Here is a 25,703-nt window from a genome sequence, read left to right on the forward strand (position 1 = left end):
CTGACACCCAAAAGAACTTGTTACATTTTGAATGCTTAGCAGGACAGAAAATGGTCCAAATCGCACACTTATCAAGAGAACATCCCTACTGCCTCTGATCTGGCGCACTCACTAAACACAAATGCTTTGTTTTTAAAGCCCTGGCTAGGTCACACCCCAAGAAGAAAATAGTGCGGTATAAGGAATTTTCATAAATAATTAATTTTCAATTATTTGTACTTTTACTTATGCTACTTAAGTATATTTCAGCAACTACATTTACTTTTGATACTTTAAGTATATTTAAAACCAAATACTTTTACTTTTACTCAAGTAGTATTTTACTGGGTGACTTTCACTTTTACTTGAGTCATACCTTAATAGAACATAATTTTCCTCCACTGCGCCTAAGCATGATCTTCATCCACATACCGATTTTTTTCCAAACGGTGCTTTTTTGGGTCAGCAATTAGACATTGTTTTTAGGGGGGGCTAGTTACCCCCTACTAACCTAACATTTGGGGAAATATTATTATTATTATCATAATCATTAAATAGCCTACCTAAAATATATCATGAGTCTTGTTAAACTAGGTAGAATTGCAAGAAATTAGCTTCAAAACAACATATTCATAGATCCTCAAATTAAACAAAATTAAGCTGTTGTTCCATTCAAATGTGAAAAGGGGGCCCTGGGGAAAAATGGTTGGGAACCTCTGCCATACGTAATCTGAAACTGGCAAAAGTGTACCTTAACTATTTAACATACAAATATTAGGAAACATGGACAATAAATGTATACTAGAATTGCCTGAATGCAATAAAAAATAATTCAGAAAAAAATTACGAGTCAATGGCGTTACATCATACCAAAGAAAATTACTTTCACATCCGATTTGATTTCTGTCGCCTATCATTTATTTTAATCTGTCTACATTTTCACAAGAAAATATGCGCACTAAGTCCACCCGACCAGCAGAGTTCCCTGTTGTCAAAACGAGTCAGTCCAGGCATAATGTGACTCTTGTCTATTTCGCTTGCTGTGGTCGGCAACCGATGTTATGCTTTTAGGAAAAACAAATATCTACTTAGAAGTTTGCCTAGATTATTGATCCTGCATGTCAATGATTTATTCCACCCGGGAAAATAAAGACACCGACACCATATACTTTTTAAAGTTTGTGAGAAATCATAACATCAGGTATGTTTGAAAGCGTTTCTCGTAGTTTCACGTCTACTTCTAAGGACACAATGTAGCTTTACTGAAAATTCGTGCTGCATATTACTTTTCATGTTGTATTTTACACTGTATGTGATATCAATAGTCTTCAACTGAGGAAGGCAACAGTGTGCTTGGTTTCCGGGGCGTGACTTTTGTTGGGACAGAATAACTTCTTTTAGACTTTTAAACGCAATCAAATGTGCCCTTTGAAAAGATTTTCAACCTAATAGTGCTACTATCATTATGCTATTTTATTTGCATGCGTTAAAGTAACAACCTAGGCTAATGTTGACATTATTAAGTCATTTATTACAAGTTAACAATTTAGAAGTCTTTCAAGATTGATCAGTGATGAGAACGATATAGCATACTTCTTTTAAATAATTAAAATACACCCTGCAATAGAATATAGATTATTAATAGAATAATCATGTTTTGCTGGCTCCCAATAAGATTCTGATTATATTTTATTATTTCTAACATTTCAGACATGGTGCTCCTCATCTTCCTCATAAATCGGTCCTTATGTAGGATACCTGATAAAAATTGAAGGCAAGTCAACGCCATGGGCAACCAAGACAACTTGGAAGATGTGTTTGTAGCTGTCGTTCGTCCAAAGAACCATGTCAGTTTGAGCTCTAAGGAATATCGGGCTAAAGCCTATGAGGTAAGACTACAGTACCTTTCATAAAATACAGTAGTGATTAGCGACCATTCAACCCCTAGCATCTGAAGGTTAGGATCTCTTTGCATAACAGCAAGGGGTTGGACTGAGAGTCGCAGGGTGCTGTGTTTGAGTCCCGGTCTGGGCTACTCCCTGGATTTGTTATGTTGGTGTCAGAAGTGGGATACACATTATTTTGTATACATGCTTAAGTATCCCTGCGAGTAGCAGACTATGGTTACAGCAAAGTGGCAACACCTTTATTAATACATTTAGTGTAAGGAGGCTCAGTTCTGGAAAGCTCCCTGGAAATGTTTGCCATATCATCCACTCCAAATCTTCTGCAATATAATTTTACTTTAACCCAAATATTGTTAATGGCAAATCGCTATTATTTAGCTTATGGATTGATTTCATAAATGTATTTCTAGTTCAGTTTATCTTCACCAGTGACATCATGTGTAACTCTGTTATTACCCCTCCTTTAGATCCTGTTGATAGAAGTTCCTTTGGAAGGAAAAGAGAAGAAACGGAAGAAGGTCTTACTGGCGACCAAAATTCAAGCCAATGGGGACACAGCCAGATCCATTTTGGATTATGTAGAAGAAATGACTAAACCCATATCTAACAACAAGGGTTTTATTGGTAAATAAATATCACTTAGTTGCTTTTCTGTAATTATGGTGGCTTTCCAGATTTGGATGTGAATAATTTGTTAATATAAATGTTCTATGAAGAGTAGAAAGACATTTCAAATAACAAATTGTGTCAAAGCACTAATCCCTCTTATGCTGTTGCTCATCACAGGAAAGCGTGTGGTGCACATGAAGAAATTCCATCTCGATGGTGACAATGAAGGAAAAGAGGTCTCCCTCTTTTTTGTGCCAATTAATGTCAAAGGTAGAACTTGACACTAACTTGTCAGCACATAAATCATTTGGTTTACAATAACTTATAAATGATTAGAAATGTTATAAATGGGGGCCTCCTGAGTGGCGCAGCGTTCTAAGGCACTGAATCACAGTGCTTGAGGCGTCACTACAGACCTGGGTTTGATCCCAGGCTGTGTCACAACCGGCCGTGACCGGAAGTCCCATAGGGTGGCGCACAATTGGCCAGTGTCGTCTGAGTTAGGAGAGGGTTTGGCCGGGGGGCTTTACTTGTCATGTTTACTCATCATGTTCTAGTGTCTACTTGTGGCGGGCCGGGGGCCTGCAGGCTGACTTCAGTCGTCAATGGTGTTTTCTCCGACACATTGGTTCGGCTGGCTTTCGGTTTAAGCGGGCGGATGTTAAGGAGTGCAATTTGACGGGTCATGTTTTGGAGGATGCATGACTCAACCTTTGCCTCTCCCAAGCCCATTGGGGAGTTGCAGTGAAGAGACGATCTTAATTGGATCGCAATTGGATATCACGAAATTGGGGTGAAAAAGGGTGTAAAATCCCTTAATAAAAATAAGCAAAAAATGAGGTAGAATATAAATAATGCTAATAATGAGCATTGGTATAGTGCCTTTAGAAAGTATTCAAACCCTTCATTTATTCAACATTTTGTTGTTACAGCTTGAATTCAAAATGGATTAAATTGTGATTTTTTTCTCATCCATCTACACACAATACTCCATAATGACAGTGATAAAATAAAATACAGAAATATCTCTTTTACGTAAGCATTCACACCTTTAGTCAATACTTTGTAGAAGCACCTTTGGCAGGGTTTACAGCTGTGAGTCTTTCTGGGTATGTCACTAAGAGCTTTCCACACAAGGATTGTATAACATTTGCCCATTATTCTTTTCAAAATTCTTCAAGCTCTGTTGAATTGGTTGTTGATCATTGCTAGACAACCATTTTCAGGTCTTGCCATAGATTTAAGTTCAAACTGTAACTCGGCCACTCAGGAACATTCACTGTGTTCTTGTTAAGCAACTTCAGTGTATATTTGGCTTTGTGTTTTAAGTTATTGTCCTGCTGAAAGGTGAATTAATCTCCCAGTGTCTGGTGAAAAGCAGACTGAACCAGGTTTTCCTCTAGGGTTTTGCGTGTTCTTAGCTCCATTCTGTTTATTTTTTATCCTGAAACTCCCCAGCCCTTAATGGTTACAAGCATACCCATAACATGATGCAGCCACCACTATGCTTGAAAATATGGAGAGTGGTACTTTGTAATGTGTTGTATTGGATTTGCCCCAAACATAACGCTTTGTATATGCTGTTCATTGACTACAGCTCAGCGTTCAACACCATAGTGCCCACGAAGCTTATCAATAAGCTATGGACCCTGGGAATAAACGCCTCCCTCTGCAACTGGATCCTGGACTTCCTGACGGGCCGCCCCCAGGTGGTAAAGGTAGGCAACAACATGTCTGCCACACCTCAACACTGTACTCCCACAACTGCGTGGCCAAACACGAATACCACACCATCATTAAGTTTGCTGACGACACAACAGTGGTAGGTAGGCCTGATCTGATCACCGACAATGATGAGACAGCCTATAGGGAGGAGGTCAGAGAACTGGCAGTGTGGTGCCAGGACAACAACCTCTCCCTCAATGGGAGCAAGACAAAGGAGCTGATCATGGACTACAGGAAAAGGCAGGCCGAACAGGCCCCCATTAACATCAACAGGGCTGTAGTGGAGCGGGTTGAGAGTTTCAAGTTCCTTGGTGTCCACATCACCAACAATCTATCATGGTCCAAACACACCAAGGTAGTCGTGAAGAGGGCACAACAAAACCTTTTCCCCCTCAGGAGACTGAAAATATTTGGCATGGGTCCCCAGATCTTCAAAAAGTTATATAGCTGCACCATCGAGAGCATCTTGACCGGTTGCATCACCGTCTGGTATGGCAACTGCTCGGCATCTGACCATAAGGCGCTACAGAAGGTACTGAGTACGGTCCAGTACATCACTGGGGCCAAGCTTCCTGCCATCCAGGACCTATATGCTAGGCAATGTCAGAGGAAAGCGCAAAAAATTGTCAGAGACTCCAGTCACCCAAGTCATAGACTGTTTTCCCTGCTACGGCACGGCAAGCGGTACCTGGAGCGCCAAGTCTAGGACCAAGAGGCCCCTTAACAGCTTCTACCCCCAAGCCACAAGACTGCTGAACAATGAATCAAATGGCCACTGGACTATTACATTGACCGCCCCCCCTCCATTTGTTTTGTATACTGCTGCTACTCGCTGTTTATCATCTATGCATAGTCACTTCACCCCTACCTACATGTACAAATTACCTCTAACCTGTACCCCCGCACACTGGCTCGGTACCCCCTATATATAGCCTTGTTATTGTGTTACTTTTTATTATTTTTTACATTAGTTTATTTGGTAAATATTTTCTTAACTCTTCTTGAACTGCACTATTGGTGCCATTTCACGGTAAGGGCGGCAGGTAGCCTAGTGGTTAGAGCGAAAAGGTTGCAAGATCAAATGCCCGAGCTGACAAGGTAAAAATCTGTCGTTCTGCCCCTGAACAAGTCAGTTAACCCACTGTTCCTAGGCCGTCATTGAAAATAAGAATTTGTTCTGAACTGATTTGCGTAGTTTAAAAAGGTAAAAAAATAAATACAATTAAAATAAAGAAAGGTCTACACTTGTTGTATTCGGCACGTGACAAATAAAGTTGGATTTGTTTTGTATACAGGACAAAAAAATGTATTACTTTAGTGCCTTGTTGCAAACAGGATATATGTTTTGAAATATTTTTATTCTGCACATGCTTGCTTTTTTCACTCTGTCAATTAGGTTAGTAGGGTTTGAATACTTATTCAGTTAATTTGTAAAAATAAAAAAAAATCCACTTTGACATTATGGGGTATTGTGTGTAGGCGAGTAACAACAAAACTCAATTTAATCTATTTTAAATTCAGCCTGTAACACCACAAAATGTGGAAAAAGTGAAGGGGTGTGAATACTTTCTTAAGGCACTGTGTAATTAAAAAAAAGTTATGACTTGTATAGTAATACAATTGCTCAGAGGAAGAGATTTTGTTTCACAAGAAATATCATGGTCAAAATGATTGGATCCCCTGTTTACAATTCTCAAGCACTCTCCCCTTGCGAGGATAAATGACACCTTGAGCCTTTTTCTAAAATGTTTTATGAGATTGGAGAACACATTGTGAGGGATGTTAGACCATTCCTCCAAAGAGAATATATCCAGATCCTTGATATCCTTCATCTGCAGTTATAGAATGCCCTCTTCAATTCAAATCAAAACAGGGGATCCAATATGTGTTTTTTATTACTTGTTAAACATAATGTCTTTATCTGAGCAATTGTATTACTATAGTTTATTACCAGATACTTTTCTTTTTTTTTTGAGCATACAATATAGCTCAGTATTTGTATTACCGGTATTTCTTTTATAGTCTTTTTTGCTGATCTTTATCAAGGGATACAATAATTCCTGACCCCATTGTAAGTGTTAGAACACTTGTATCTGGGGTACTTTTTAAAGCATTCCTTAGAATAATTCCTTAATAATATTGTTTAGCTAACAATGTTTTTTTTTATTATTGTGTGCTGCTTATTGGTCTTTCGGGAACAGATAATAGCAAGCCTATCTACAACCCTGGGAGCCCAAGTTTTTACTGCCTCCAGGATATCATGCGTGTGTGTAGCGAGACCAGCACTCATTTCTCCTCCATCACCTCAAAGATGCTCCTGGCCTTGGACAAGTAAGTCTTTGTCTATGATTTCATATTGAAGTAATTTAGCAGGCGCCCTGATCCACTGTTTTTTCTGTGTATCAAGAGAGCTTAAAACCAGTGTATAGGGTAGCTTCACTTACTCTACCATCTTCATGGCTGTTGTATTCATGCCACTTCGGGGGTGGTAGGTAGCACAGAGGTTAGAGGTGGACCGGTAACAGAAAGGTTGTTGGTTTAATTCCCGGGCCGGACGATGAACTAAGTGTTGAACTAGACTGGTTACTGGAGGCCTGCTGGTTTCAGGTTATTACTACTATCCACTGCTGTTGTGCCTTTGAGCAGTCTCGTGACTGTGTATGTGTGGTGTCCGGTAATTGTGTCCAATAATTAATAATAAGATATTTAAAACTACTTACAGTGCAGTGAGTGACACAGTAGATATTTCACCCACCATAGAGACATTTGTAAGCCTTACCAGAACGTCACCACTAAACCTTGACCTTTGAACTTGTATATTGTACCTGCCCTATCCAGGTGGCTGGTAGAGAAGCACACCATGCCTCACGCCATTGCAGCTCTGTTCCGACCCGCACCGATGGACCGAGTCAAGACCAATGTGAGTAACCCTGCATACACCAGCGAGGGCAAACCCAGTGATGGAGATTTGCACATGGGCTACACCGCCTTGGAGATCAAGAGCAAGATGCTGTCACTGGAGAAGGCCGACATGTGCATTCAAAACCCTCTCTACGGCTCAGACCTGCAGTATACCAACCGGGTGAGAGCCCAGATACCGTTTTTTCCAATTCCTACCCTCTCCCGAGGGACGGCTTACAAGACAGTTCACATTTTTGTTTTAGCCCTGCACGGACACACTTTTATTTAAACAGAAATAGTGTGTATCATAATCAAAATATGTGAAGATAAACTACAGTGTTTACGTATCCTCTCTATTTTTACAATTTCTAGGTGGACAAAGTTATCATCAACCCTTACTTTGGCCTTGGTGCTCCAGATTACTCTAAAATCCAGATCCCTACGAGAGAAAAGTGGCAGCACGGCTCTAACAATGTGACAGAGGAAAAGTGAGTATGCCTCCCAAAATGTAACTTCAAAACAACTTAATGAATTCTCCAGCCCTGGGTTCAAATAGTATTCTTTTCCCTTCAAATAGTTTGAGCCTGTCTGGATTTGCCAAATAGGTGACATTTCCACATTTGGGACTATTCCATCAGTTCCATTGCGCCAGCCAACCTATCTGGCAGTTTGGGCCTTTTCAAATGCCTCATGACATTGTGACGTTCAAGTGATTGAACGAGGCCTATTCTCTGTCTCCTCCATAGGGAGCACCAGTGGGTGGATGACTTCCCCCTACACCGCAGTGCCTGTGAAGGTGACACAGATCTGCTCACCAAGCTCCTGGAAAGTGGCTTCTCAGTCAAACAGCTGGACAGCGACCACTGGGCCCCCATCCACTACGCCTGCTGGTACATCTCATACGAGTAGTGTTTTGTTCTAGCACGGCTGTACACCAAAACAAGTGGCAGGGCTGCCATTTTGCTGAAAAACTCATCCTAGATTGTAAACCAACCTGTAAAATAAAGTAAAAATAAAGTGTTACCCAAATTCCCTAAAGAAAATTAAAGTCTCTAAGGACATTAACATTTATATATATTTTTTTATTGTACAGCTAACGTCAAATAAGAGTAAAACTTCTGTGTTGTTTTGAATGTAGGTATGGTAAAGTGGAGGCGACAAAGCTACTGCTGGAGAAGGGAAACTGTAACCCCAACCTGCTGAATGGCCAGCTGAGCTCCCTGCTGCACTTTGCAGCTGGAGGGGGCCACTCAGAGATAGTACAGCTTCTGCTCCAGCATCCTGAGATAGACCGGGTAAGACTGAGACAGATGCACTAAAACAGGTTTAGATCCTGACAGGGGTCTCCGACTCTAGTCCTGAGGAGCTATTAGGTGCATAGGCTTTCATGCTAGCCCTTCAGTAGCACATCTGATTCCCAGGCTGAAGATCATGCTTAGTTGATTATTTGAATCAGGTTTTTTTGCGATGTGCTCAGTGGTTAAATTGAGCCAGAGCTGCCCGGAGCCAAGCTCCTGCACCTTGGGTGAAAGGGAGAGCCAGGCAGAGCCAAGCTTCTACACCTCACAGGTCAAAAGACAACAGTAGGATAAAAGTATGCTAAATCAAGACTAGGGTTAGTGTTGAACATAAGGCTAAGGTCAAGGGTTAGATTTATGGTTAAGGGACACAGGTTAGGAGAGAATTTTTGCTAACCCTTTCCCTAACGTTAAACACAGTCTCCTAACCTGCTACATGAATTATCCTAACCTGCTACGAAAAAGGAACTTTGGTATCAGTGGCTTGAAAAGAGTGTTTCCCTTATGGGTAAGGTTATGAATGGAACACTAGTCACTTGAATAATGTTTACAAATTTTGCATTACTCATCTCATATGTATATCTCATACTGTATTCTATTCTACTGTATTGTAGTCTATGCCGCTCTGACATTGCTCGTACTTTACTTAGATTTGTGTTTATTTGGTATATGTTGTGAAATTGTTACATATTACTTATTAGATATTACTGCACTGTTGGAGCTAGAAACACAAGCATTTCGCTACACCCACAATAACATCTGCCAAACACGTGTATGTGACCAACAACATTTGATTTGTTGACTAGTAGGCTCAGGGTTGAGTCGGGGCGTGGACATGAACCTAGGGATAGGTTTAAGTTAAGCGTTATGGCTGTGGTTAGAGTTGAGCCAGGGTGTAGACATGAAGCTAGGGTTAGGGTTGAGCCAGGGTATGGACAAGAGGAAAGTGTGGAGAGACAGCAGAAGACAGTGAGCATGGCTTAACCATAATCCGTACACTTTTGAATTCCCAATTCAACCCCTAAATGTGTTGGAATAAAAGCCTGCACACCCAGTAGCTCTCCAAGACCTGCATTGGAGAACCGTTGTTGAATCCAGTATATCCTCCATCCTATTTGCATTATGACCACATACTGTAGGGTGTGCTGGTACCAGTGGAACTTCATAGCTTAGGATTTCAATATGTTCCCAGTAGTAAGTAGCAGTAAGAAAGTCAGTCACTTTGCTTGCTTGTTTCTATACTCTTATAAGCACATAGAGGATCAGCAAAAGAGATCGCCCCTGCAAATCTGTGAAGAGAACAAGCAAAACGAATGGGAGGAGACAGTGAAACTCCTACAGCAAGCCAATAACAAACCAGTGAGTGTGGAGTGTGTGTGTGTCAGTGTGCGTGACTGTATGCTATTCCAACAGACTTGTCAAAGTATTTTATTACCATTAGCAGTTGATGAAACTGTGTGTTCGTTCCGCAGTACGAGAAGGTGCGCATCTACCGCATGGACGGCTCGTACCGCTCGGTGGAGCTGAAGCACGGCAACAACACATCAGTGCAGCAGATTATGGAGGGCATGCGGCTTTCCAAGGACACCCAGCAGTACTTCACCATCTGGATCTGCTCCGAGAACCTCAGTGAGTCACACATACACAGATCCAAAATGGCTGCCCAATATTTGGGCATAGGTATTATATTATTGTATCTGTAGTATCCTATTTCCATGCTACCTGTGCTCATGACACCCTTTGTGTGTGTTTGTCTTGTCTTCCATCAGACCTGCAGCTAAAGCCCTACCACAAGCCCCTGCAGCACCTGCGTATCTGGACAGAGATCGTCACTGACCTCACTGTCCTAGACCCCCAGAGGGAGAACCCACAGCTCTTCCTCCGTAGAGATGTCCGTCTGCCCCTCGACATTGAGAAAAAGGTTTGTAACCAATTTGATTCTGATCAACTTTATTATTCCCTTGGAAAAATGTTCTTGCTGCATCTGTAAAGCAAGGATTTGGGATATTGAATATTGCTTAGATCAGTGTTTCTCAACTCTGGTTAAGGGGGACCCAGAGGGTGTGCATGAATTTGTTTCAGCCCAGTAATAATAAACATGATTAAACTGATCAAGGGTTTGGTGTTTAAGTTCATTAATTTGTTAACTAATCCATCCACGATTGGCTTGAATCTTCTCCTCCAGATTGAGGACCCCCTGTCCATCCTGATCCTGTTTGATGAGGCCAGACACTGCCTCCTCAAGGGCTTCTTCCCCTCCCCGGACAGCAAGCTGATCACCCTGGCCAGCCTTCTGCTGCAGATCATCTACGGAAACTATGAGAGCAAGAAGCACAAGCAGGGTTTCCTTAAGTAAATATCTTAAATTGGTCCCCGAATTCAGTCAATCTAGCATAGTACTCTTCTTTAAAACTAGGGAAATCTTGGTATGATATTTGAAGATAAGGTACATAAAGCTGTGGTAATATGATATACTGTTGACCTAACTGTCTATGTAAATGTTTTGTTTTCAACAGTGAGGAAAACCTGAAATCTATTGTCCCAATATCCAAGGTGAAAAGCAAAGCACATCATTGGACAAGCAAGATTCTTCATGAGTATAAGGTCAGGTTTATTTTCATTATTTTGTTTTTTTGAAATAACTTGTAAACATTTATATCTGTGGGGTCAAACTCTTAGCCTTACTTCACCTTGTTGGCCCCACAGTGCTTCAGTATGAGTGAAGGTGTGAGCAAAGAGATGCACCACCTCCAGAGGCTCTTCCTGCAGAACTGCTGGGACATCCCAACCTATGGTGCCGCCTTCTTCACAGGCCAGGTCTTCACCAAGGCCAGCTCCAGCAACCACAAAGTCATCCGTGTCTTCGTGGGTGTCAACACCAAGGGCCTGCACCTCATGAACATGGAGACCAAGGTACCCCGGGGCTATTTGTTGATTGGGGACAGATTCATATGAATACAGAGAGAACCATGTTTAACCATGCAGTATACAGAATACATTCTCATTTAGTGGTCACAAAGTAAGCATGGCTGTAAATATCTAAGCATATAAATAAGGCTCAAAAGTATCCAGCTTTGTATATTTTGAATGTTTTCATGTAAATGCCCTCTTACTGATGCTGTGCATATGTTTTACTGTGTATCTGTAGGTACTTCTTATCAGTCTGGGGTATGGCTCTTTCATGTGGCAGCTCGGGCATGCTGATCAGTACTTTCAGATTCACAGTCTGGAAAATAAGATGAATTTCATTGTGCACACCAAACAGGTAAATATAGGACCTTTCCCAAGTCATTCCAATGGATGTATCTGTGATTATGTTGAATCAATGTGTTGTAGCCTGGAAAACAGTGCAGATTGTATGATTTATAAGAAAATATTTACCATAGCATATAGCTCTAACTGAAGAGTTGATTGTGGGCAATATTACATGAAATTGCTTGTATTCATCGGCTCCTTTTCTTCTTTCCTCAATAGGCTGGCCTAATTGTTAAACTGTTAATGAAGTTGAGTGGACAAATGACTCCAAATGACAGAAGTTTAACAGACAAGTATGCATATGGTTGATTTACCATGTACTTTTTCCCCCATTTGTTTTGCTTTCTTGTATTGTAATTTGCTTTTTTGAGGAAAAAGTATTTTCACCAATTACATAGTTTTGTATCACAATAGAACAAGACATGTTTCACATTTGGTTTATTTGATATTAAGATTTCTGTTACATTTGACAAAGTCTTACATGCTGTAATTTTTATGGTTGTAAATAATGTGTATTTAATGATTCATTTTAATAAAATGAATACTATATGAGTGTAATTCCTTCTGTTTTGATGAAAATAGCACTGCCCATATAACTCAATCTTATGAGCACAATTTATTTGTTATCTGTGTGCATTTTGTGGCTAGAAATGGTTTCAGTTCTGCAATGCAAAGTAAAACGACATTAGGACAAATTAATTCCCCAAAAACTTGAAATCAGTGAAAGACAATGAAAATGTAACGTCAGAAATCAGACGGACTGACATCGGTAACATCAGTAACTGACACATGAGGGAGCTCTGCTAAAATAAATGACTGAACTTGTCCACAGTACGGTCATTTCAAACGGCTTGAACAAGATAACGTTGCTAAATTTGTATTCAAACGTTTAAAACCATGTGAAATTAATTGAAGTGAGTAATAAGACATTCTGCAAGATTCAGCCAACTTCTATGCACGAGGGGAGAGGAAACGTCATTGTTTACATTATGTAACCATGGTAGCCATGATAATAGCCTGCTGACATCTTCTGTATCACTGAAAGTCAGTGAAATTGATTTAACTTATATAGAAGTTAATTTATATGGCGATGTTGTGGACAAACCAAAGGTAACATTAAAATGATATGCTTTGGCAACGATACGCTTTAAGTTAGTGACATGCGAAATTAGCTCTGCCATCGTGTTTGGAAGCCGAGAGCCAGCTTCAGTGTTACATTATAACAATATCTTCACTCAGCAAATGTTGTAACAATTTGTGGAATGAGACGGGTACAAGTACCATTACTGTAACATTCACCAACAACAGTATCTATAATTGTAACAGTATGGAAATGACAGATGCACTTTGGGCTCACCTCTACTGTGGAGGTGTCATAATACCCATAAAACCTAGGGGTCAAACAGGGAAATGGTTCCAGTCATTTTTCCACCATTCTTTTTTCCCATAGAGAATTTTAGGAACACTTCAAATAAGGGCTGTGTTTTGTGTAGGCTGACACTGGCATGATGTTTTGATAACCATGTATATCTCTCTCGGACAAGGTGACTTTTATCAATATATTCGGTTCTATTTACTCTCAGATTTCGAAAAAACTAATTAGCATCAAAGTAGACATAATGCAAGACTACAAATCCCTGCAAGCTCCTGCACGTCGTCTCTAGCTGGCACCTTTGCTAACAGGTATTGTGTCAATTTAAATACAATTCAATTTTTGGGTTGTAAATACAGGTGAATATATTGATAAAAGTCACCTTGTCCTAGAAAGATTTAAACGGTTATAAATGTCACGCCACAGCCCTTATTTTAGGTGTTTCTAAAATCCCCTATGGGAAAAATAAATGGTGGGAAAACTATTGGAACCATTTCCTTGTTTGACCGCTAGGTTTTATGGGTATTATGACTCATACTGTGGTACTCTATTCCATAGCCATGGGAAGTAAGGGTGCTGTAGCACCCCCTGAAAAAACAATCTGTAGCATGGGCAAAGAAATTGCACATCCCTACCCCAAACATCTTCCCGCTGCTATGCTCTATTCAATCTGTGCTACAAATGTAAAGGTAATTTCTGATTGAGCCGACATATGCTGTGTTTACCGTGAATGCAGTCTCCGGTAACATTGCAGATTGAATACAGATCAAAATCTAACCGCTATCTTGTTTCGCAGGGTTAATACAAGTCAGAGATAATGTTGGAAGACATGACTGACCAAAACTCTCCTTTGGAATTAATTCAGGAAAAACCTGGGACATTCCTCACTTTATCAAACAATGAGCTAAAACACTTCCAGAAGAAATAGGAGACTTGAACAATGTGGAATTATTATCTCTTCAAGGAAACAAATTAACTTCAATACCTTCAGCTGTCCACTCCCTGCACATCCTCAGAGCCCTTGACATCAGTAATAATGGAATTGCAAGGCTTCCGGATGAAATCTGTCAGTTGGAGAATATCACACATCTCAATTCAAGCAACAACAAACTCAAACTCCGATTTGACACACTGAACTCTATCAGAGAAGTAGTTGGTAAACCAGGCGAGGCAATTATATGAGAAACCAAGGCTGTCGAGTCTGCCAATAAGAATGTGGTGATTGACAGAGTCGAAAGCCTTGGCCAGGTTGATGAATACGGCTGCACAGTAATGTCTCTTATCGATGGCGGTTATGATGACGTTTATGACCTTGAGCGTGGCTGAGGTGCACCCATGACCAGCTCTGAAACCAGATTGCATAGCGGAGAAGGTACGGTGGGATTCGAAATGGTCGGTAATCTGTTTGTTAACTTGGCTTTTGAAGACCTTAGAAAGACAGGGTAGGATATATATAGGTCTGTAGCAGTTTGGGTCTAGAGTGTCACCCCCTTTGAAGCGTGGGATTACCTCGGCAGCTTTCCAATCTTTGGGAATCTCAGACGATACGAAAGAGAGGTTGAACAGGCTAGTAATAGGAGTTGCAACAATTTCGGCAGATCATTTTAGAAAGAGAGGGTCCAGATTGTCTAGCCCGGCTGACTTTGCAGCTCTTTCAGAACATCAGCTATCTGGATTTGGGTAAAGGAGAAATGGTGGGGACATTGGCGGGTTGCTGTGGAGGGTGCCGGGCAGTTGACCGGGGTAGGGGTGGCCAGGTGGAAAGCATGGCCAGCCGTAGAGAAATGCTTATTGAAATTCTCAATTATAGTGGATTTATCAGTGGTGACAGTGTTTCCTAGCCTCAGAGCAGTGGGCAGCTGGGAGGAGGTGCTCTTATTCTCCATGGACTTTACAGTGTCCCAGAACCTTTTTGAGTTAATACTACAGGATGCAAATTTCTGTTTGAAAAAGCTCGCCCCAGCTTTCCTAACCGCCTATCTATATTTGTTCCTAACTTCCCTGAAAAGTTGCATATCACGGAGGCTATTCGATGCTAATGCAGAACCCCACAGGATGTTTTTGTGCTGGTCAAGGGCAGACAGGTCTGGAGTGAACCAAGGACTATATCTATTCCTAGTTCAATTTTTTTTGAATGGGGCATGCTTATTTAAGATGAGGAAGGCACTTTTAAAGAATAGCCAGGCTACTGACGGGATGAGGTCAATGTCATTCCAGGATACCCCGGCCAGGTCAATTAGAAAGGCCTGCTCGCAGAAGTGTTTTAAGGAGCGTTTGACAGTGATGAGTGGAGGCCGTTTGACCGCTGACCCATTACGGATGCAGGCAATGAGGCAGTGATAGCTGAGATCTTGATTGAAAAGAGTATTTGTATTTGGAGGGTGAGTTAGTTAGGATGACATCTATGAGGGTGCCCGTGTTTTCGGATTTGGAGTTGTACCTGGTAGGTTCATTGATAATTTGTGTGAGATTGAGGGCATCAAGCTTGGATTGTAGGATGGCCGGGGTGTTAAGCATGTCCCAGTTTAGGTCACCTAGTAGCACGAGCTCAGAAGATAGATGGGGGGCAATCAATTCACATATGGTGTCGAGGGCACAGCTGGGGGCAGAGGGAGATCTATAGCAAGCGGCAACAGTGAGAGACTTGTTTCTGGAAAAGTGAATTTTTAGTAGAAGCTCGAATTGTTTGGGTACAGACTTGGATAGTAATACAGAACTCTGCAGGTTTTTTTGCAGTAGATTGCAACACCGACCTCTTTGGCAGTTCTATCTTGACGGAAATGCTATAGTTAGCGATGGAGATTTCAAGGTTTTTGGTGGTTTTCCTAAGCCAGGATTCAGACACGACTAAGACATCCGGGTTGGCAGAGTGTGCTAAAGCAGTGAGTAAAAAAAACTTAGGGAGTAGGCTTCTAATGTTAACATGCATGAAACCAAGGCTTTTACGGTTACAGAAGTCAACAAATGAGAGCACCTGGGGAGTGGAGCTAGGCACTGCAGGACCTGGATTAACCTCTACATCACCAGAAGAACAGAGGAGAAGTAGGATAAGGGTACGGCTAAATGCTATATGAACTGGCCGTCTAGCACGTTCGGAACAGAGAGTAAAGGGAGCAGGTTTCTGGGCACGATAGCATAGATTAAAGGCATAGTGTACAGACAAAGGTAAGGTAGGATGTGAGTACATTGGAGGTAAATCTAGGCATTGAGTAATGATGAGAGAGATATAGTCTCTAGAGACGTTTAAACCAGGTGATGTCATCGTATATGTAGGAAGTGGAACAACATGGTTGGTTAAGGCATTTTGAGCAGGGCTAGAGGCTCTACAGTGAAATAAGACCGTAATCACTAACCTGGACAGTAATGGGCGAGGCATATTGATATTAGAGAGAGGCATGCATAGCCAAGTGAACATATGGGTCCAGTGAGTGGTTGGGCTGACTGGGAACATGGCGATTCAGACAGTTAGCAGGCCGATGCTAACACGCTAACAGTTAGTAGGCCGGGGCTAAACAAGCTAGCAGTTAGCAGACCAGGTTAGCAAGCAAACAGTTAGCAGGGGCTAGCAGTTAGCAGACCGGGGCAGGCTAGCAAGCAGTTAGCAGGGGCTAGCAAGTTAGCCTTTGGGGGACGTCGCGGTAAGTCTGTTTTTGCCGATACACCAGTGATCTGAGATCACTTGAAAAGTTGAAAATCTGCCACAGAAGAGGCATCAAGGTAAGCTATAGTGAGCATAAATTAAGATAACTTTTTTGCACCAACCATTAGAGCTAAAATACAATTCATTAACATTTTGGACAGATATCAGAGCTAAGGTTTTCCTCAAAAGTTTCTCATCTGTGTGTCTTCTTGACAGCTAACCACACTGCCAAAGACCTTGTTGAAACTAAGATCTTTGAGAGAACTGGACTTCTCAGACAATGTAGGGTAGCAGATTCCTGAGAGCATCGGATTCCTGAGAACAGTGGGGATAATGCACAAGCATTCCACAGTACATTTCCTATTCAAATTGTATTGTTGTGTACTGTATGCTTAGCAAGTGAGGTAATGTTGCAACTTTGTTATTTTGTTATAGAGCACATCTTACAAAAGGCTTTCCGGTCTCTGGCCAATAATTTGCAGGGCGATGACTTAAGATACACACTGAGGAGTAAGTCCAAAGAGAATGAACGGAATAAACGGTATGACTTGAATCATACTATAAACCTCTAATTTGGCATAGAATTTCAGTGATAATGTTCCTCAATTTCATTTCAGTGTCCAATTACAATCAAGGAATTGATAGGAAATGGAATCACTCAATTTGATTCGACACTCAATTTGATTACTTTGTGTGTGTAGGGCATCCCAGAAGGAAAAAACCATGCAGGCCCTGACTCTGTGGATAGACTTATTCCATAGTGACCAGGAGGCATCTGTCATAGCTGACCAACTTGTGAGGACTCTGATCTTGGCAGGCCTATACACACTCTACTCTCAGGTTCAGGCCATCAAGATAGTGCCTTGCGAAAGTATTCGGCCCCCTTGAACTTTGCGACCTTTTGCCACATTTCAGGCTTCAAACATAAAGATATAAAACTGTATTTTTTTGTGAAGAATCAACAACAAGTGGGACACAATCATGAAGTGGAACGACATTTATTGGATATTTCAAACTTTTTTAACAAATCAAAAACTGAAAAATTGGGCGTGCAAAATTATTCAGCCCTTTTACTTTCAGTGCAGCAAACTCCCTCCAGAAGTTCAGTGAGGATCTCTGAATGATCCAATGTTGACCTAAATGACTAATGATGATAAATACAATCCACCTGTGTGTAATCAAGTCTCCGTATGAATGCACCTGCACTGTGATATTCTCAGAGGTCCGTTAAAAGCGCAGAGAGCATCATGAAGAACAAGGAACACACCAGGCAGGTCCGAGATACTGTTGTGAAGAAGTTTAAAGCCGGATTTGGATACAAAAAGATTTCCCAAGCTTTAAACATCCCAAGGAGCACTGTGCAAGCGATAATATTGAAATGGAAGGAGTATCAGACCACTGCAAATCTACCAAGACCTGGCCGTCCCTCTAAACTTTCAGCTCATACAAGGAGAAGACTGATCAGAGATGCAGCCAAGAGGCCCATGATCACTGGATGAACTGCAGAGATCTACAGCTGAGGTGGGAGACTCTGTCCATAGGACAACAATCAGTCGTATATTGCACAAATCTGGCCTTTATGGAAGAGTGGCAAGAAGAAAGCCATTTATTAAAGATATCCATAAAAAGTGTTGTTTAAAGTTTGCCACAAGCCACCAAACATGTGGAAGAAGGTGCTCTGGTCAGATGAAACCAAAATTGAACTTTTTGGCAACAATGCAAAACGTTATGTTTGGCGTAAAAGCAACACAGCTCATCACACTGAACACACCATCCCCACTGTCAAACATGGTGGTGGCAGCATCATGGTTTGGGCCTGCTTTTCTTCAGCAGGGACAGGGAAGATGGTTAAAATTGATGGGAAGATGGATGGAGCCAAATACAGGACCATTCTGGAAGAAAACCTGATGGAGTCTGCAAAAGACCTGAGACTGGGACGGAGATTTGTCTTCCAACAAGAGAATGATCCAAAACATAAAGCAAAATCTACAATGGAATGGTTCAAAAATAAACATATCCAGGTGTTAGAATGGCCAAGTCAAAGTCCCAACCTGAATCCAATCGAGAATCTGTTGAAAGAACTGAAAACTGCTGTTCACAAATGCTCTCCATCCAACCTCACTGAGCTCGAGCTGTTTTGCAAGGAGGAATGGGAAAAAATGTCAGTCTCTCGATGTGCAAAACTGATAGAGACATACCCCAAGCGACTTACAGCTGTAATCGCAGCAAAAGGTGGCGCTACAAAGTATTAACTTAAGGGGGCTGAATAATTTTGCACGCCCAATTTTTCAGTTTTTGATTTGTTAAAAAAGTTTGAAATATCCAATAAATGTCGTTCCACTTCATGATTGTGTCCCACTTGTTGTTGATTCTTCACAAAAAAATACAGTTTTATATCTTTATGTTTGAAGCCTGAAATGTGGCAAAAGGTTGCAAAGTTCAAGGGGGCCGAATACTTTCGCAAGGCACTGTAAATGCCAAAGCCAGAAGACAATGAATACACTTTGCCAAATGTCCTATATGAATAGAGGTGTAGTTCATGACATTGTGAAGTTGGAAAGTGAGAGGAGTCATTTGTTTTTCATAAATGTACATTTACCAAGTGAATCCATGAAAGTGGTTATTGATGGATTACAAAATCAATTATAATCATTCAAAATCATAACAGCAACCTACACAAACATAGCCTAAATCTAGGCATATTGCTTTGTAACGTACACTGGTATTGAATTTGACACCCTTTAGTGACTACAGTAGCTACATCTATACCTATTCTACGGTGTATGTAGTTCAACCAATGTGATTCTCCTATTGGGGCAGTGACATCATATAGCCAGACATCAGTCCAGGTAGTGATAGCCAACCAGAGTGCAGGAAGGCAGCTGCGGAGCGTGGAGTTATTTGACGGACACACAGCACCAAGCAAATGAAATAGCTTTATTTGTTAGGCGGGGCCACGACTAACTTCACATCTACAGGTGGAGATGCCAAGGAAACAATACAATCTGTCACGTAATTTCATTTAGTGCTATAATGACAATGGATGAAACTATGCCTTTGGACTAAAGAGGGATTTTACTGAGCACTGGGGAACACTATTTTCTGCTAATACTAATAGCCTGGGGCCTTCTGGAAAACCGAATTAGATGTGGTAGAAGCGACACCACAACCGGGTAACAGATTTGTTGCAAATTCAAGGAGCCTGGCGCAGTAGCCTACAATATTTTACACATTTTTTTAAAGAAACATAAGACGTAACAATGGCTATGCATTTATATCAAGTTAGTAGTATGCTAATAGAAAATACAGTCGGGAAAATGAGTGACAACTTGACATCAGTGGTCCTTGCAGTGTCTGTGATCACCCTAACGTTGGGATATATTTCTAAACTGGTGCTCAAACAGTCACAATCTTCTTCAGAAGAACACAAGGTATGTACATGAAGAATAAATCAATTGAGTTACAGTATATATTACATTATTATTAGGTCTGCTACAGTGAATGTTACAGCATCACGGCGCATTCATAGCCCATTGCACATTGTCCAAAATCACAAAATCATTTGACTTGTGTATTTTATTTTTGTAACTAAATTAATGTTTTTATTTTCTCAGAAATACCCACCATACATACCTTCTAGCATTCCATTTCTGGGTCATGCCATAGCATTTGGGAAAAGTCCCATTGAATTTCTGGAGAATGCATATGAAAAGGTAAGAATACAGTACTGCTGTAAAGTATATTTAATATATTTTAGTGCTCAAAGTGCTACCTATTTTGTTTATAAAACATGCAGTAATAAACTGCGTTCACTTTACAATAACTTATTTCATATAATACAGCTTTTGAATCTCTACCTTACTGGTGTATAGTGCCATGTGAAAGTGCCCTTATAGTAGGTGCTAAAACAAGGTTTATTTTCTTTCTATTCACAGTATGGGCCCGTTGTCAGCTTTACCATGGTGGGCAAAACCTTTACCTACCTTCTGGGTAGTGAGGCAGCCACACTGATGTTCAACAGCAAGAACGAAGATCTCAATGCAGAGGATGTCTATTCTCGATTGACCACGCCAGTTTTTGGAAAAGGGGTTGCCTACGATGTACCTAACCATGTAAGCGAATAAATACTTACAGAGATACTTCTCTTTTGCACTCACAAATGTAGAGAGAATGTTACCACACACAACAAGTGTTGACACAAGGTTGTTTGTCTTGTGTTTCATCTCATAAACCGATCACAAACTAAGTATTTATTCATCTAATTAAGTCCAATTATGCTGCTCATTTTCTTTTGTAGATCTTCCTGGAACAGAAGAAGATGTTTAAGACAGGACTGAACATCGCCCATTTCAAACAGCACGTTGAAATTATAGAGGAGGAAACGAAGGAGTACTTTTCACGATGGGGAGACAGTGGGGAACAAAGTAAGATGACCGAGCCATTATAATTGGTTTCTACAGTATTCCATGTGGAAAGTAATCCAAATGCCCAGTTCCAAATCGACCCCTAGCCCCTACTGTAGCTACTTCATGTAGACCTAAAAGGATTGAAAAGCCGAAAGCAGAATGACACATTTCCCACTTGGCCGATAAGATGGCAAAGTTGAATTATTAATGCAGTATGCTTATCCTTTCAGACCTATAAGAAGAGCTGACTGGATAGGGACTTGGGTGAAGCACAGTGGACTTTAGGTGTCAGCAGTGTAAACTGATCAGAAAATGAGCCATTCAACACAATTTCCCATCAACATGTTCTCTACTAATACCTCATGTTTTCAAAATCAAATCAGTTTATTGGTCGCGGACACAGATTTGCAGATGTTATCGCAGGGGCAGCGAAAGCTTGTGTTTCTAGCTCCAACAGTGCAGTAATACCTAAACAATACACCATAATCAATGTGTTGTAACTACTGTAATACAGTTTGAACCTTGCTATCCATTTTAAGATAGCTACTTTTTTCATCTGTAAAGGTAGGGTAGCGATATGATATTACCAAAAGTAGCATTTAACAGAGCTACCCCTGATACGAATAAAGAGAGTAAGAAGCAAATCAAGTCAACATTTGTTGTCATTTATTGTAGCTATTACGTTGCTCAAGAGAGCAGTGATCTCCCATGCACATACTCAGATACTTAACGGGTTACTAATGACTGCAGCCTTTTGCTTCACACTCTTGATATAATCTGTTTGCAATGTGTCGCTGTTTATGAGTACGTCATAACGCTTGTTTACTCGCCATAACATTTGAGCCGTAGCGCAGTCAGTTATCCAGTCAGCAATTCTGACCTCTGTTCTCTCTCCCTCTCTGTCTCACTCATTCACTATTTCCATCCATCTCTATCTTCTTATCTCTTCCGCTCTCTCTCTTTCACGCCTTCCTAACATCCCATCTCTTCTACTCCTCCCTCCCTCAGACCTGTTTGAGGCCCTGTCGGAGCTGATAATCCTGACGGCCAGTGCCTGTCTGCATGGGAAGGAGATCCGCAGCATGTTGGACGAGAAGGTGGCCCAGCTCTACGCAGACCTGGACGGGGGCTTCAGCCACGCTGCCTGGCTACTGCCCGGCTGGCTGCCCCTGCCCAGTTTCAGGTAAGAGAAAGACTCATACTGTCCTTTCCTCAACCAAGGGTCAATTCAAACTGTTCCACCTTCAGGTTAGTTTTTTTGTTTGACAGACCAAGTTAGACTGAGTTACCAGAACAGTTGCTGGAAATTATGATTCATTAAACTTTATTCATTTTTCTATCCTCAGGTTAAGGTTTTGGGTGATCGACTGAGTTGGACTTAATTATTATTGTATTCATTCTTTAATAGCAATATGAGAATATCTTATTTCTATAAGACAGGAAAAAACAGGTTTTGTCATTTTTGTACAGACGACGGGACAGAGCACACAGGGAGATCAAGAACATCTTCTACAAGGTCACCCAGAAACGCAGATGCTCTGGAGAGAAAGTGGACGATATGCTGCAGACCCTCATAGATGCCACCTACAAGTAAGACATACGTAGAACAGATGCCAGTATTACTACAGGTGGTACAAGTATATGCCTCCCAACAGAACTGAAGTGAATGGACATTTGGTTTAAAGGTATTCTACAACTGTTGTACCATTTCAGACTGATTCAATCCTAACCATTCTTGCCCTTTTTAAGAGATGGGCGGCCCCTAAATGATGATGAGATAGCGGGCATGCTGATTGGTCTACTCCTGGCCGGACAGCACACATCTTCCACTACTAGTTCCTGGTTGGGCTTCTTCCTTGGCAAAGATAAGGCCCTACAGGACCGCTGCTATGCTGAACAGAAAACTGCATGTGGAGAAGACTTGCCCCCACTCAACTTTGACCAGGTCAGAATCTATAACTGGCATATTACAAACTGCACGTAAATGGTCATAGACTATACTACAGCTTTGTTGTTGAAAATATGAATTATGTTCTTATACTGCCTTACAAGTGTTGACTATATTCAATCCATTATATTAAATATAGGTACATACATCTTTCTGAATTATTTTGTTGAAACTTATTTAGATCCGTTTATTGACCATATTCTATTTAAACTGGGTAATTTTATATTGTATGTAAGCAACTTCAGTTTAGAACCTTTTTTCTAGACTGCTAAACCCACAAGTTCAGCTTTTCATTTGGACAGTTTTTATCATTTCAATATTTGACATGGTCTTTTACTTACCTGTTCTCTTGTTCATACATCAGCTGAAGGACCTGACTTTGTTGGATCGCTGTTTGAAAGAGACCCTCCGACTCCGTCCACCCATCATGACCATGATGAGAATGGCACGCTCTCCTCAGGTAAGCTCAATATCATTGTTTGTTGGGAAGTTAACAAATACCCATGAAGTCATTCCTTCTGTCAAGAGATTTTACAAATCCATTAGAATAGCAGTTAATTGAAAAAAACGTTTTAGACACTGAATTTAACAGAGAGAAATGGGAATAATGTAAATTGTCCATATATTTCTTTATTTACATTGAAAGGGAATGGAGCCCCAACCCAGCTAAATGCATGTGTGTACAATAGGTAAGTGAGTGACTATTGACCAACCCTGACCCTTTGCTTCAATCCACTCCCAGACTGTAGCAGGCTACACCATCCCAGCTGGTCACCAGGTATGTGTGTCCCCGACAGTCAACCACCGTCTGCAGGACACCTGGACAGAGAGGATGGAGTTTAGGCCTGACCGCTACCTTAATGACAACCCTGCTGCAGGGGAGAAATTTGCCTATGTGCCCTTTGGTGCAGGTAAGAATATTTAGTCGTCCCTATTAATAGCATCTTATACGTTAGGTGATCTGCCGTCTTTAAGAGGAAACAGAAGTGTCCAAGCATGTACACAATGGTAGGGGAAACATCTTTCATGCAGTATGAATTTTGATTCGTAACATTTTGTCAGTAGGTGGGGCCCTTGCTCAATATATAAACTTTACTCCCATTCCAAGCTGTCTCATGCCACAAAGTTTCAGATCAGACCCTCATTTCCATGACAAAAACACAGATGTTCACTGTCTTCTAGGCCGTCACCGCTGCATCGGGGAGAACTTTGCCTACGTTCAGATCAAGACCATCTGGTCTACCATGCTGCGCCTTTACGAGTTCAACCTGGTCGATGGTTACTTCCCCACAATCAACTACACAACCATGATCCACACCCCACACAACCCCGTCATCAGATACAAGAGGAGACAACACTAAGAGACACTGAGCGCAAACACACAGCAACGAAAAGAGCAAGGCTTTGTCCAAAATGGTTTCCTAGTCTATATGGTACTACTTTTGGCTATAGCCTCATAGGGCTGGCTCTCATAAGGCTCTGGACAAAAGTAGTGCACTATATAGGAAATAGGGAGCCATTTCAGATTTGCCCCAACAACCTTACTTTTAATGGTTTTATTTAGAGAACATTATTGTACTTTAATTTAGGAACTGTTCAAATTAACGCAAAAAGTTCTGTCTGAAAATCTAATTCACTTTACTTTTTGTTGCCCCCACCTTATGTTTGCTGTGTTTTTAATTTGCTAGAATGTATTGTAAGCCACAGGAGGCTGGTGAGGGGAGGACGGCTCATAGTAATGGCTGGAATGTATTAGTGTCAAACACATGGAAACCACTTGTTTGATGGGATACCATTCCACTTGTTCAGTTCCAGCCATTACTATGAGCCCGTCCTCTGATTTAAAGGGACACCAGCCACCATTGATGTAAGCCTAAACTGAAACAGTTAGTTTATTCATCAAAAGCTCATCCCAGATATAGTCCAACTACCATAGGATTTGGCTATACAACACAAACCGATCTGGAACCAGGCCTCAGCTTTTGGCCGTTCTATTTCAAAATGTCATGGTAATGCATATAGCTGTCAAGCTTCCACTGTCTGAAATGTGATATGGAGTCCACTGTGTAGGAGTGAAAATACTACTGTAAGAATGAATATTACTGAGGTAAAAAGCACTTAAGCACTGCCTTTTCTAGAGCTGTGATAAATATTAAAACCACTGATCCTTATCCATTGCTTCATAGAGATCAGTGATCAAACCGACCATCACTGACTTTGTATGTACTGTCCATTCATAATTGTACAAAGATAGAGGACCTGGGCTGGGTCAAACAAAGAACAAGGACTTTAAACGGGGAGGGACAACCTGCACTTGCTTAACAAGAGACACATTTTCTGTTGTGTGCCCTAATAAACACGACTTGGCGTATCGAGTGGGAATGTTGGGAGGTCATAGTGTAGTTTGACCAATGTAGTGCCTTGATGATGGAAAATTATTACTCCATTTTATTTAGATTGATTTTACTGTTTGAAGCCTAATTTTGTGAACATTTGCACCTTTTAAATAAAAATTATATCTGAGATGATGCCATGTGAATTCCAGGAGGCGAAATCTCATGTCCAATTTGTCTTCACACCATAATTGCATTGACCGTACATTTCCCCCATACCAGATTCACATTTTAGCTGAAGTTTTATTTTGCTGTACAACAGTTAGAACT

At 41.0% G+C, this 25,703-nt stretch overlaps 2 protein-coding genes across 4 annotated transcripts; both read left to right on the forward strand.

The window, feature by feature from the left end:
• The first annotated feature begins 968 nt into the window (after positions 1–968).
• LOC110488239 (krev interaction trapped protein 1) lies at positions 969–12,232 on the forward strand. 3 transcript variants are annotated; one of them, XM_021560383.2, is made up of 17 exons: positions 970–1,180; positions 1,690–1,868; positions 2,354–2,510; positions 2,673–2,765; positions 6,422–6,551; positions 7,059–7,302; positions 7,494–7,609; positions 7,868–8,011; positions 8,260–8,416; positions 9,671–9,778; positions 9,892–10,048; positions 10,189–10,340; positions 10,605–10,771; positions 10,936–11,023; positions 11,126–11,332; positions 11,568–11,684; positions 11,894–12,232. In XM_021560383.2, the coding sequence occupies exons 2-17, from the start codon at positions 1,767–1,769 to the stop codon at positions 11,981–11,983; spliced, it is 2,229 nt and encodes a 742-aa protein (XP_021416058.2). In that variant the 5' UTR covers positions 970–1,180; positions 1,690–1,766; the 3' UTR covers positions 11,984–12,232. The 3 variants fall into 3 exon arrangements, with proteins under 3 accessions (XP_021416057.2, XP_021416058.2, XP_021416060.2); XM_021560382.2 differs by lacking the exon at positions 11,894–12,232 and having other exon boundaries at positions 969–1,180; positions 11,568–11,861; XM_021560385.2 differs by lacking the exons at positions 970–1,180; positions 1,690–1,868; positions 2,354–2,510 and adding an exon at positions 4,093–4,213 and having other exon boundaries at positions 11,894–12,223.
• Positions 12,233–19,588: 7,356 nt separating this feature from the next.
• Positions 19,589–25,588, forward strand: LOC110488242 (lanosterol 14-alpha demethylase). The gene is made up of 10 exons (XM_021560395.2): positions 19,589–20,117; positions 20,301–20,399; positions 20,622–20,798; positions 20,984–21,110; positions 22,101–22,275; positions 22,563–22,682; positions 22,842–23,037; positions 23,405–23,500; positions 23,783–23,951; positions 24,223–25,588. Exons 1-10 carry the CDS (start codon positions 19,947–19,949, stop codon positions 24,399–24,401), a joined length of 1,509 nt encoding a protein of 502 aa, XP_021416070.1. The 5' UTR covers positions 19,589–19,946; the 3' UTR covers positions 24,402–25,588.
• Positions 25,589–25,703: the final 115 nt, after the last annotated feature.

Source organism: Oncorhynchus mykiss, chromosome 32 (genome assembly GCF_013265735.2).
Source record: "Oncorhynchus mykiss isolate Arlee chromosome 32, USDA_OmykA_1.1, whole genome shotgun sequence".
Lineage (NCBI taxonomy): Eukaryota > Metazoa > Chordata > Actinopteri > Salmoniformes > Salmonidae > Oncorhynchus > Oncorhynchus mykiss.

What these genes read in the sequence shown, in the direction of transcription:
- LOC110488239 (XM_021560382.2), top strand. Translation starts at nt 1,767, where the DNA reads ATGGGCAACCAAGACAACTTGGAAGATGTGTTTGTAGCTGTCGTTCGT. An exon ending in TGTGCCAATTAATGTCAAAG is followed by an intron (nt 2,766 to 6,421) that starts GTAGAACTTGAC and finishes TTTCGGGAACAG; the next exon opens with ATAATAGCAAGCCTATCTAC. An exon ending in TCATGAACATGGAGACCAAG is followed by an intron (nt 11,333 to 11,567) that starts GTACCCCGGGGC and finishes GTGTATCTGTAG; the next exon opens with GTACTTCTTATCAGTCTGGG.
- LOC110488242 (XM_021560395.2), top strand. Translation starts at nt 19,947, where the DNA reads ATGGCTATGCATTTATATCAAGTTAGTAGTATGCTAATAGAAAATACA. An exon ending in GGGAGACAGTGGGGAACAAA is followed by an intron (nt 21,111 to 22,100) that starts GTAAGATGACCG and finishes TCCCTCCCTCAG; the next exon opens with ACCTGTTTGAGGCCCTGTCG. An exon ending in CTCATAGATGCCACCTACAA is followed by an intron (nt 22,683 to 22,841) that starts GTAAGACATACG and finishes GCCCTTTTTAAG; the next exon opens with AGATGGGCGGCCCCTAAATG.